Source organism: Plecotus auritus, assembly GCF_963455305.1.
Source record: "Plecotus auritus genome assembly, chromosome: 3".
In the NCBI taxonomy this organism is placed as follows: domain Eukaryota; kingdom Metazoa; phylum Chordata; class Mammalia; order Chiroptera; family Vespertilionidae; genus Plecotus; species Plecotus auritus.
In genome coordinates, this window is record NC_137772.1 from 126,705,534 (window position 1) to 126,718,163 (window position 12,630).

General features: G+C 42.9%; 1 protein-coding gene across 8 annotated transcripts in view; it reads right to left on the bottom strand.

Moving 5' to 3' along the window:
* Positions 1-719: 719 nt before the first annotated feature.
* Positions 720-12,630, bottom strand: part of WASF3 (WASP family member 3) — a 191,058-nt gene continuing 179,147 nt past the window's right edge. For 5 of the 8 annotated variants that reach the window (XM_080659108.1, XM_080659109.1, XM_080659114.1 and 2 more), the window contains 3 exons: positions 7,731-7,997; positions 6,040-6,407; positions 720-3,856 (listed from right to left, as the gene is read on the bottom strand). In XM_080659108.1, coding sequence (XP_080515234.1) covers positions 3,699-3,856; positions 6,040-6,407; positions 7,731-7,997 — 793 coding nt within the window. In that variant the 3' untranslated portion in view covers positions 720-3,698. Of the gene's footprint in view, positions 3,857-6,039; positions 6,408-7,730; positions 7,998-8,813; positions 8,981-12,630 lie in introns of all 8 variants that reach the window. The other 3 variants (XM_080659112.1, XM_080659115.1, XM_080659113.1) reach the window with 1 other exon arrangement.

The following is a 12,630-nucleotide window of genomic DNA, read 5'->3' on the forward strand; positions in this document are numbered from 1 at the left end:
TAATTCTTAAAGGTCTGCTGTGAAACAGGAGGGTCACAGTTGAAAATTCAGGGATTAAGAGACGGAGCTTTGCGAGCCACGCCGTGCAAGTAATGGTTTCTCCATCTTCAGGGCTAGGCTGAGCTAGCTGGACAGCAGGATGCCTTCTAAATAGAACAGTACGTCTAAGGCGTGAGGCTGTAAGATCCCTGAGTAATCAATAGGCTGCACACATGGGGAGCTTTGCTGTGCATCTGCAGCTGCCGCTGTGGTGGTAGCTACTGGCTCAAACAGTTGCCCCCATCCTGAGTGCAGAGGACATGGAGACTTCCACCACCTCTGTCTCCGGTCTCACGCACTTCCTCTTCCTTTCGCACCTTCCATTTCACTGACCTTTGGTTCCATTACCATCCATACTGTCCTTCCCACCTTAGGGAATGCAAATGCTGCCTGTCCCTGCTGTTGAGAAACTCCCTTTCCTACCCTTGGTCCCTCGCTAATTTCTGTTCATTCTTAGACCTCAGCTTCCATTAGCCCACAGACCACACTGGGCACTCCCACTCCACCCCCAACTAACGCACATGTGAAATGATCCCAGTTACTTACTTGGACAATATTTAATGTCTCTCTTTCTCCTTAAACTAAAAGCTCCATGAGGGCAGAAACTGGCCAGCAGGTGACTTGTACAGGACAGTAATGGCTTACCTTCATAACACTGTTATAAATAAGCCCAACCTTTTAGGGTTAAAAGTGTAATTTTATTTAGATGTTACTTGTACATAATCTATAGTAAGATATACAAACAGATAAAAATTGTTTAACAGGAATTTTTTTAAGACCACTTTAAATTTAATTTACAATAGCATTGGTAACATTGCAGGATGACAGATACTCTAAATAGAAAACAAAAAGTCCTTGTTACTCTGGCTGATACAGTCCCACTAACCTTTAATGGATTAAAATGTATCATGTATTTCAGTTGCAAATTATTACAAAACTTTCACAACCTAGCCACTGGGTGCTAAGAAAAAATTTTGATATTCTAAAAATTTACTAAAATGAAAATGTCAATTCTTTAACAGTATACTTTTCCTAAAGAAAAATGTAAGGGTACCAAATCTTATGGTTTGATTTTGGGCTAATAACAGAAAATCAACCATATCGTGTTTGTGTCGCTAATGTATGACACTGACTGATCTTCTCATCCCCTCTGCCTAACCTATTAATATGAAAGAAAGCTTGTAAAATATTAAACTAAAATATACATGGGGGGAAGACTGGGGACAATTTAAAATAACCTTACAATAATATATAACTACTTTAAAATGTAAAATTCATAGGTATGAAATAAGCTTTTAAATGTTCTTCTCCATTTGTCTTAGTAAATACTTCTTGAAAATGAAAACTGAAAATTCAAAATATTCACTTTTTCCTTTTCATGTAATACCATGTTAGAAAAAGTCTAAATTTAAATTTTAGAATCAAATTTATTGAGAAAAATACTGCAAAAATAACCTAAATTGAATTTTAGTCCTTTTCCATTCTTTTGAAGGCTACATTACACGTCAGGGCAAAAGCTTTTTCACTAGTCAGAAAATCAAGTTGAAAATAACTTGTTGATTAAACTACAGGCAACTAGTAGCTAATAGGCTTATGAATATTTATGAATAAAGTACCACTGATTTCACGGTAATGAGCTATAAACAGAAGAAATCCTTACTTAGATAGTAGCTTTATGTATCTTCTCCATCCTGAGAACAGAAAGGACAGGAGAAGCAAAGAAGCATCACCCAATGTGAGTGCTAGAATTACACAGGTCACTCCTACTCCAAAGTACAAAAACCCAAAATACTGCAATAAAGACAAAATAAGACTAAAAAAATGGTTAAGTCCCAAGAATAATGCTAGAAATTAAAGAAATTAAAGGTTCATTAATAATTTCTTCTATTGAATAAAATTATGGTGAGAGCCAAATGGTGACTAGCTCCAAGATACAGAAACTCAAGAAGCATGTGCCGGTGAAAAGACTCGACGACCTGGCATAAGCATGGTCTTGGAAAGGGGGTGCAGACATGAGGCTTTCAGAGTTTCAAAATTTATGTGACTGAAACCCAACGTACAGGCCTTCTATGAGGACCGCGTACAGGCCACGCCAATGTCCACTCAGGACATAGAGACATGCTTTGGGGGCTGGCTGATTGCCTCAGGTGAACTCATTAGCACAACTCCTTTTGCTACAGTCCTGTTTACATTCCTACCATCAACCCAAACAACTCTTTAGCTAAAGATTCCTTCCCCATGTCTGAGTGTCACTTGTACCTGCCACCTGTTTGAAATGTGGGGCCTTGGTACAAATTCCTTAGTAAGTAAAGTGTCTTAGTGTTTTTGTGCTGTCTTATTTATAGTCAAAGCCTGGGTGTTTGTTTATGCTAGACAAGCAGTTATCCTGCATCCAAAATTACAGAGCATAAGCTCTCATTCATGAGTCTCCCCACGGTTTGCCTTCACCAGGAATATGAACCCCATGGGACCGTGTGGGGAGAACAGTAGGGAGGGAAAGGTTAAAGGAACGTGACCTGCTACAGCTACAGGTCTAATCTAACCTGAGGTGCTTTTTAAAATGTCATGTGCTGACGACAATGTGAGGAGAGAACCCGTGCTTCCAGGACAGAGCGAAAGCCCGCTCCTGTGATGGATCCCTAACCTGGCCACAGCACAGGAAAAGCAAAGAGCTCTCAACACCTACATTCGCCTACACCTAGGCTTTTAAAGTTCAGACCAAGGGCAGGGGGGTGCCATCTGGAGCACTCTCTGGAGCACACAGAGGAGCTCCCGGGAAGCAAAAGGTGAAGGTCTCCTTCGCACTCAGAGCCCACACTCAGCAGCTCTACCCGGCGAGGCCGTGGCTCCCAGACCGCTCAACCTGGCCGCTGCCCACACGGAAGGGCTGTCGAATGTTTCGAGTGTCATCGCCAATAGCCCCAGAAGGAAAAAGAACCCTGCTCTTCATTTTTATCACTACTGAGCTGCTTACCTCTTACAAAAAGCATCCACAAGCACTGACTAAATGCCCACTGGGACTCCTGCCTGAAAAGGCCCTTCCAATTTCACATTTTATAAGAGCGTGCAAAGGAATGTATTCAACAAAACATTCAAGGTCACATTATGTACCACTCCAAGAAAATGAATGCAGAAGCATTTGATTCTCCTTATTTGTTAAATCTTTCTCTCTGGAACCAACTTCTTCTGAAACACACACAAAAAGTTGAAACAGTATCACTTACTGATTGGAAGACTTCGACGCGCAGTCATTAATCTTGCTGAAGCCTAACACTAAGCAGCTTCACAAACACACAGCAAGTCTGCAGAATTATAAGGTACGAGTAAACCCTAACTGCACTGAACACTTTCATGGCCAGGAAAAAGGAAGAAAAAGGCTGTTTTCAGGACAATGCAATAGTTACAGTGTCATTTCCTCATGTGCAGCATGATTTTCTATGGGTAGTGGCACTTAAGTATTACACAGTAAATACTGAAAGAACCCAGAATTTTTGGATGTGCAAAAGCAATTATCACATTATTAATACAAAAGTTGCTAAGCTACAGGATTATAATACCACTATTTGGGTGTTGAGACCACTTAAAATTTTCAATACACTTCCAACACACGGTTTCCTGGCGGGCCACCAGCCTTGTCGCCAGGCTGTCCCCCCGCCACCTCAGTCAGACCAGTCATTTTCATCCAGCTCCGAGTCGTCGTCAGAATCGCTGTACTCCACAGCAATGCGTCTGGACAGGATCGTGGCCACGTCATTCCCAACCGGCTCGCGCTTGGCTTCTTGCTCACGCTGCTCTTGTACTTTTTTCAGCTGAATTCCTAGAAGACACAATACACAGTTTAGAATTAAATCCTTTTGCTTGCTCCAAATTAAGGAAAAATAAACTAGTAAGTCTACTTGACTTTTTTTTTCTTCTATTGACACTAAGGATAAAAACAGTTTTGGAAATTTGAAGGGAGAAAAGTATGGGAAATAGAAGTTTCATGACTTAAAAAAAAGAAAGTACATAACAATTTTTACAGCAAAGTAAGGGGGTGGACACCTTTACAGAAAACCCGAGAGCTGCACTGTCCAACACAGTGGCCACGGGCCACAACAGCTGCTTCGGGCAAACTGACAGTGGCTGTGGCCACCCCACTGGACCGTGTACCGGCAAACACGAGACATTTCTATCATTACAGAACATTTCCCAGACAGGCTTGGACAGCTCTTTGCTAACCTGCGGAGGTAACTGAGAAAACTGTGCTTCAACAATTATTGTTGAAAATGGATGTAAAATAAAACCATCTGCTCTCTTACCTAGTAACAAAATGGATTATGTGATGACTTAATGTGTGAATTCTTTAACTTTTTCTTTTGAATTAATTTCAGATTTATAGAGTAACTGTAACACTAGTAGTTCCCATATGACCTACATCCAGATTCCCCAATGGGTAACACTTGATCACACTCGTTTTAGCAATCTTTCTCTATCATTGTTATTAATACACACAGATACTTTTTTTCTGGACAATTTGAAAATAAGTGGCATATAATTTGCTATTTTGCCCTTAACCCCTAAACTACTTCATGTGTAATTCCTAAAAAACAATTATCAAATTCAGAATATTAGCATAGATACAATGCTACCATCCAGTCTACAAATTTTATTTCAATTTTGCCAATAGACCTAATATAGCAAATGAAAAAAGTTTCCACCAGGTTTGGGATTCAATACCAATCATCTGTTACATTAGTTGTGGTGTTTCAATAATGATCCTTAACCTAGGCAGTTCTTCAGCCTTGGTGTTTTATGAGCTGCAGTTTTGTAGAATGCCGTCAATACGGGCTCCTCAGAGGTTTTCTCACGGATAGATATTTGCAATTATCACTCTTCCTGGGCAGGGCTCACAGTGTCAAAATCAAAACACTGTCCTCTTGTGATCCCAAATTTGTTATCAACGAGGCATTAAATAGCTGTGGGACTTTTTTTTCTTGACAAAAATGTATCAATGACATTCAAGACAGACGAGAACCCTGGGATCTGCAGGAGGCCTGACCCCTGGTGCAGCAGCCAGCAGTGAGGCGTCTGTCTCCACTGGCCTGTGAAGGGCATCACTGACGCTCCAGCTGCTCCCTCAGTCACTCCCAGACTGGAGCCACTAAACTGCGACCAAGCGACTGGGCAGCTCCTCAGCGTATGAGAAGCTTTTAGAGTACTTCCACATCCCGGCAGGGACCCTCAACCAAGCTGGGCTGCGGCCTGGGGTAAAGAACACATGGTGCACAACAGGGGTTTAACGTGGGGTTCTGCAGGGAGGCCCAGTCGGGGAGGCTCCCCACTCTGATTTGACAGAGATGTTCTACCTTCATGGTTCATGTTCTGGGGGTTTGGTGTAGGACTTCCATCTGACAAAAGAGTTTTGCTGCTATGTAAATGTTGCAAACTACTGGCTTAGCACATCAAGCTAAAAATATGAAAAGCCTAGGACAGCCGTGGGCAAACTACGGCCCGCGGGCTGGATCTGGCTGTTCTATCCGGTTCTCTTGCTCTCCCCTCCGCTCCTTTACTTTGAATTTATATTAGTTCACACAAACACTCCATCCATGCTTTTGTTCCGGCCCTCCGGTCCAGTTTAAGAACCCATTGTGGCCCTCGAGTCAAAAAGTTTGCCCACCCCTGGTCTAGGACATATTAGATATTTATAAAAACAAAATCACTAACATGAGCTCATTTTCTTTCATTTATACTTTTACCATTAGAATAGAATGTAGACAAAATAGTCAGTGTTTATTTCTAGTCAAGTAAACCTTTCCTGTATTCTTGGTTCTTTATCATATGTGTTTACTTTGCACAGGCAAAACACCTTACTGTTTTTTAAAATACCAAATAAAGCTCCTTTAACCATATTCTAAAACACAATCTGGTGTAGCGAGCAGTCTCCTGAAGGCCAGCTATCGCTGGTTGGAGACAGAAGTCTCTCTCTGATCAGAAGATGGCCCATGCCGGGGATTCACTTACCCATTCGAATAGCAGCAAGAAGATCACTGCGAGCATCGCTTATGGGTGGTTGTGCAGTTTCTTGTCGTTTTGCCTCAGCTACTGGAGGGCCATGCATGGGGGAGGATGAGAGAGAAGAGCTTGCGCCAGGAGGGCCTGGCGGGGGAGGTGGGGGACCCGGAGGAGGCGGGGCTGTGACCACCAGCCCAGTGGAGGGTGGGTGAGGCGGCGCTGGGTAGGAGGACCCGGCTGCTGCTGGGAAGGAGGGCTGCATGGGAATCTGGAGAGGACTGACGAAAGCAGTTTGCGCTGAAGGGATCATGGGGGGTGGAGGGGGTGGAGGTGGTCCCGAGGGGTTGTAATATTCAATGATCTGGGCTGGGAGCATCCTAGTGAGAGAGGAAACACAGAGTCATTAAAGCAGCATCAGAGGGTCACACCTGAGGTTCTGACATGGCTAGGAGAAAGGCCTCCCCCAAACACAATACATATTGTCATTTGGATTTAAGACACTGCAGGATGCAATATCCACTGCTGGGTCAGTTATTTCCACAGGTTTACATTATTCACTACGACAGAGTTCATGACCATTCACTGAAATGCACCCAAAAGATAACCACTCAAAGAGGGATTTCCTGTGAAATGCTAGGTAAGAAGAGCAACACAAATGCATCCTTTATACTGGGCATCTCAAAAGCAGGTGGCTCACAAACTTGTCTTATAAGGGTTCTGTGGCCAATCAGATTTGGAAAATTCTGTATTTTATATCTCATCTCCATGGAAATTCCCCAAGCCCACAATGCCCATCAGAATATCAAAAGCTTTGAAAAATCCTACAGCCAAGAAATCTGCTGAATTCCATTTAGTCTAAGGTTTTCCAAACCAGCTGGACCCCAGACTCTCTTCTTACCTGACACTTACAGCCTCAGAACAAACTTTGGGATTCCTGACTTAACAAGAACCAACGATGGGAAACAGCCAGAGCTGTGTGGTCAGGGAGGATGCCCCCGAAAGCTGAGGGATGTACGTTTAGAAACTGATACATGCTGCTCTGCACTGAAGAACACGTAGTTAATGGAAACACACGTTCGACTTTCCTGGGCACTGCCTCTGAGGCGTAACTCTTCAATATTAAAAAGAGAGCACCAAGGCTGCCCATGAAAATACAGGTGGGTGCCTAAATTACCAAACACCCCAAGATGAGGGTCTTTTCTAGGGCAGTGTGGATTTCAATGATCAACAGGAAACAAGGTGGGAGAATGATGAGTGGGCACGAAGAGGTCAAGAAAGGAGATTGTAAGCAGTGAGGCACGGGGGCGCACAGTGCTCTCATTGATGGTATGAATTCTCCCTGGTTCACCCAGGATATATACAGAAATTTGAGGATTTGGGACAGGTTCACAAAATTGGAGTTCCATCCTTTATCAATGCCTCTGCTTAACGATCCACTCACACATACACAAATATGTGTATTAAGAAAGTATACACATGAATACAGACACAAACCTGAGCTTTATCTGTAATAAGAAAAGGGAACAGCATGACACTATTTTTTAACAGAACTTGTTATAACCAATCGTTTCCACATTCAGTCATTCTGGGCTGGACTCTGGCCTCTAAAGTGTGACTATTTAATTAAAATTCTTATACACACATAGCAAGATTCCATTGCATGGTGAGTAGCAATCAGAGTACAAGGAGTACGAAATTACCCATAGTCTGCTGGAGCCATGGGTGCCGAGGCCTGGGACCCCTCTGCGGCTTGTGGTGGGGGTGGCGGAGGTGGCTGCTGAGGTCTGTTCAGGGCCATGTGTCTCACCGAAGCAGAGGGGGGTCGGTACTCATGCTCGGGGGCCTGGCTGGCTGGCCCATGTGGCAGCGCGTCACCTGCTGTGTATGAAGGGGTGACGGGCTGCGGGTGCAGAGAATGGTTGGGAGTGGCTGGATAAGAGTAATCTGTGACATCCGATGCATGAGACCTGGTATTCAAGAAAAGGGTGGGAGAAATTTAAGTTCAAAAGATTTCCACTAACCAGCACATAAGCATATATTTGAATAATGACATTGCCAATACACAGAAATCACACATTTATTTCCTTTACTGTAAACTAGGTCCAGCCTCATGAGAGCTTCCAAGCAACAACGTAATGACTACGTTAGCAGCGAGCCTGGTGTTACATGGAGTCAGACTCACAGCTTTAAAGTGAGCAAGTCAGACAGATGGGCAAGCAGGACCAGCAGAGCCCCATTTCACACCATCTCAGCATACGGTCTTAAGAGAGAAGGCCATGAGACAAGTCCCACTTAATTCAAAAACAGCATTGAAGACAGAGGACTTCAGTGGCCAGAAAGCTGATAGCATATCGTTAGAAATTACAAAATGGCAGATAAACTGGATAAATATTAACAGTAAGACCAGAAAAAGAAAGTAAGAATGCAGTACAGTGAAAAATTGTTTTCTTAAACAGAAGAAATGTATCTGGCCAAAAGAGAAAGAACATGGTGCAATATGGAAGGGCCTTCCTGCTTCCTCTGAATGCAGTGTCATGGGCGAAACGCTGAAAAGGATGGAGACTGTATGTTAGCTGACGGAGCTCAGACAGACAGAAGCCTTCGTGAGGGGGCACAGGGACTTGTAAAGGTCACAGCTGCACAAAATGGTGTTAGTAAGGCACAGTGGTGCTCCTGGCCTGGTTACAGGACACGTGGTCAGTATGGGGGCTGCATATCCTCTCATGATGGCCAAAGCAGGTGAGCAGCCTGAGGATGGCAATGCAGAGAGCAAAATGACAAACCCTCTGGGCGTTCTGTCCTCTTTCGTGCTCCCTGCCTGCTCCAGTGTCCTTGCATCACTTATAAACTCAATGCCCATTTTCCTCCTCTCCCACTCTTCTTTTCTTGTTCTGACTTTTCTCACATTTATTTGCTGGCTTCGGGTAGGATTCAGCTTGTGTTTCTCTCTCTGAAGGAAACAGGCAGACACACATGGAGATGTGGAGGAGCAGGGGAGATAGCAACTGAACTTGGATCTCGGAATCAGACAGTAGCTTCCCTTAACTGGAGCATCTCAGACATAAGAAAAAGCTCTCTACATGATGAGAGACTGTTTCTCCCCCCCCACCCCCGCCTAATTGCAGTGCAGTAATAACTAATAATTCATCTTTTTATTCCCTAATTGCAGTATCTATATATATAAAACCCTAATATGCAAATAGACTGAAGGGTGGAACAACCGATCGCTATGATGTACTCTGACCACCAGGGGGCGCGTGCAGAACATGGCGGGTGTTGGCAGCAGGCGGCAGAGCGTGGAACATGGCGGGCATCAGCCACAGCAGGTGAGCGGGGGCACCGGTCGCTGTCATCGGGGCGAGCCTGTGGTGGTTCTTTGCTCCCGTGCGCCGCGGTCCCACCAGCACTCGCACCTGCTGCCAGTGCCGGTCCCACTCGCACCCACTGCTGGTGCCAGAGCCACCGCTTGCACCCACTACTGGCACTAGGCAATGTCAACGGGTGTGAGTGGCGGCTGCCAGCCTCGATCAACCCTCAGGGCTTCTCCACCTCCCCCTGCTCCTGAGGGACGATTGGGGCCGGCAGCCACCTCTCGCACCCGCTGTTGGAGCCACGGCTTGCACCCGCTGTTGGGAGCCACGGCTTGCACCCGCTTCTGGCGCCAGCCCCAATTGCTCCACACCATGAGCAGGTGCAAGCAGGGCCGGCACCATCAGTGCATGGGAGCTGCAGTGGCGGGAGCGGGGCTGCTGGCAGACAGGGGGCTAGGGCCCGTGGTGGGAGGAGCCGGGCAGGGGCCCGCCCCTGTGCCATCGCAGCCTCACGGCTCACAGTTCTTTTCAAGGTTCACGAAATCGTGTACTGGGCCCCTAGTAAATTCTATATTACTGTGTGCCTATCTTTTGGACTATGCAAACTACTGGCAAGTAAGTTAAAAATGTTTTTAATGGGGGAACAACCTAGCATATTTTTACAATGTAAATACCTAAAACCCTGGAGTCCTTGGTGATGTATGTTTGACTCTGTGTATGTGACTATGTCATACGCTATGTGTACAATTTCTAAAGGAAACAAAGTGATCTGGAAAAAATAGAGTGCTTCTCATGAGAGGAGGAGCCAGAAATTATAAATATTCTGGAATAATTTAGAGTGCTATCCTTATAAACAGCTTTGTGACACAGCCAAAAGGAGTCAATAAAAAGGAGGAAAGCCAGACAGATGAGTGAATAAAGGAACAGGCAGTGAATGTCTGAATTTGAGAATTACAGCAGGAGAGTTGTGGAGGGCAGGACTTGGAGGAAGGGTGGGCAGGACAAAGGACTGGTTTAAGAGTGAAGGCTCATTTAAAGGGGAGCCCAGTGGGCTGGAGGAGAGGTGAGGAGTGGGGTGACTGCTGGAGACAGAGACCCTGATGCAGGAAGGTAGAAATCAGCTACAGAGACACACACCAATGTGGAGATGAGTGGATTGGTCCTGTGACTACCTGTTACAGGAGAGAGAACTGGTAGGAGTGAGATGATATGGAAACAGGAAGAAATGTAAGCAGTGGAGACTTGGTGGGAGAAGCCAGGGACTCCCCCAGGGTTTTGTGGGTGGAGAGGTGGGCAGAGTCAGAGCTGTAATACAGTGCCCAGAAGAGGATGAGAAACAGCACAAGGACAACTGGGCATGGAGGTCTCATATCTCCCAGATCATAGTGAAAGAGAGCCGTGGGGAAGAATTTAATGAATTTCCATCCTGAATTTACACTTAAAATCAAACCACTGCTGATAATCTACAGAGAGAGCAAAAATTTATGATTAGTTTATATGAACCACTTTTTATGTACAAAATATATTACTTATATGAACAGTTTTATTATATACAAGCCATAAAACTTAATATTCAAAATGTCCTCAGTTATTTAAAAGCCGTGATTCTAAATAATACTTAAAATATGAATATAAAACATTAAAAAGTCAAAAGGCAGAAAGTATAGAGCATGACTCCAATTTTGTAAACAAAAAACATATACACCTTTACAGAAAAAAGACAAAAAGGAAAAAGTACACTAAAATGCAAACAGTGGTTTCTCTGGATAATAGGATTATGGATAATACTTTAATGTTTTCTGTAATTTCCAAATATAAAATATTATTTTATAGTAAGAAAAAGTGGTACACTTTAGTAAAATAAAAAATTTTTAAATTAATTTAAGGGATGTAATCCAAGTACAATATTAATTATAATCTATTTATCTGGGATATGCACACAGTGAGAGGCCATGAAAAACAGTATGAGACAAAAGGAAATTCTAAAGAAACAAAACTGATTAATCCATTTGCTTTTTGAAAAATAAAAAAGTAAAGATATATCTAAAAACATAAAAATTCAGATACTAAACCATCTGCATGATTTTATACCCAGCATGAAGCAATCTAATCTCAGATATTAGAATGAGCATCAACCATTCAACTGAGGGATTAAAAAATCATTTTTTCTGTCTGTACATATTGAAATAAGAGTGCAGAGTATTATAAAATAAAGTATATAAACAATACAACTAAATTAGCTGGAAAAAAAACCAACGCACATAAAGCAAACTGACATATTGGGAGCTCTCAAATTTAAGTGCTTCTCCCACCCAAAGAACTATGCGTAGAATTGTTGACAGAAACAAACTGACATACTAGATGTACCAGTTAATAATGCGGATTTTTTTCAATAGATGGAGTTACACATATGTTGAGATATATGCAATTTGATATGTATGCTATTTTGTTGTATTAACAGCAAGCTTCAAAACTTCATATGTCAAATTTGCTGAAGGTGTTAACATCATAGATATTTTTAGCTTAAAAATGTCGAATTTTGTGCCAAAAAGAACATTTGCGGGAATTTTTAATTCATTACTTTATTTTGAAGAAAAAGTTATCGTATACTTGGGGAAGCTAATGGTGAACATGCTCCATCTCAAGATACTTGTGAATGCTGGTTTAAATGCTTTAAAAGTGATGATTTCGATGTGAAAGACAAAGAACGTCCAGATCAACCAAAAGAGTTTGAAGACCAACAATTACAAGCATTATTGGATGAAGATGCGTGTCAAACTCAAAAACAATTTGCAGAAAGATTAAACATTGCTCAGCAAACAATTTCCAATCGTTTGCAAGCAATGGGAAAGATTTTAAAGGAAGGAAAATGGGTGCCACATTAACTAATCAAAAGACAAATGGAAAACCGAAAAGTCATCAGTAAAATGTTGCTTCAACAGCACGAAAGAAAGTCTTTTTTGCATCAAATTGTGACTGGTGATCAAAAGTGGATTTATTTGAGAACCCCAAATGCACAAAATCATGGATTGATCTAGGTCAACCATCAACATCGAATGCAAGGCCAAATAGCTTCAGAAAGAAGACAATGCTCTGCGTTTGGTGGGATCAGGAAAGTGTGGTGTATTATGAGCTTCTAAAACCAGGTGAAACGGTAAATACTGATCGCTACCGACAATAAATAGTCTATCTGAACCACACTTTGATCGTGAAACAACCAGAATGTTCCAGAAGACAGCAAAGTAATTTTGCTTCATGATAAAGCGCACACTTCAAAACCAGTTAAAGA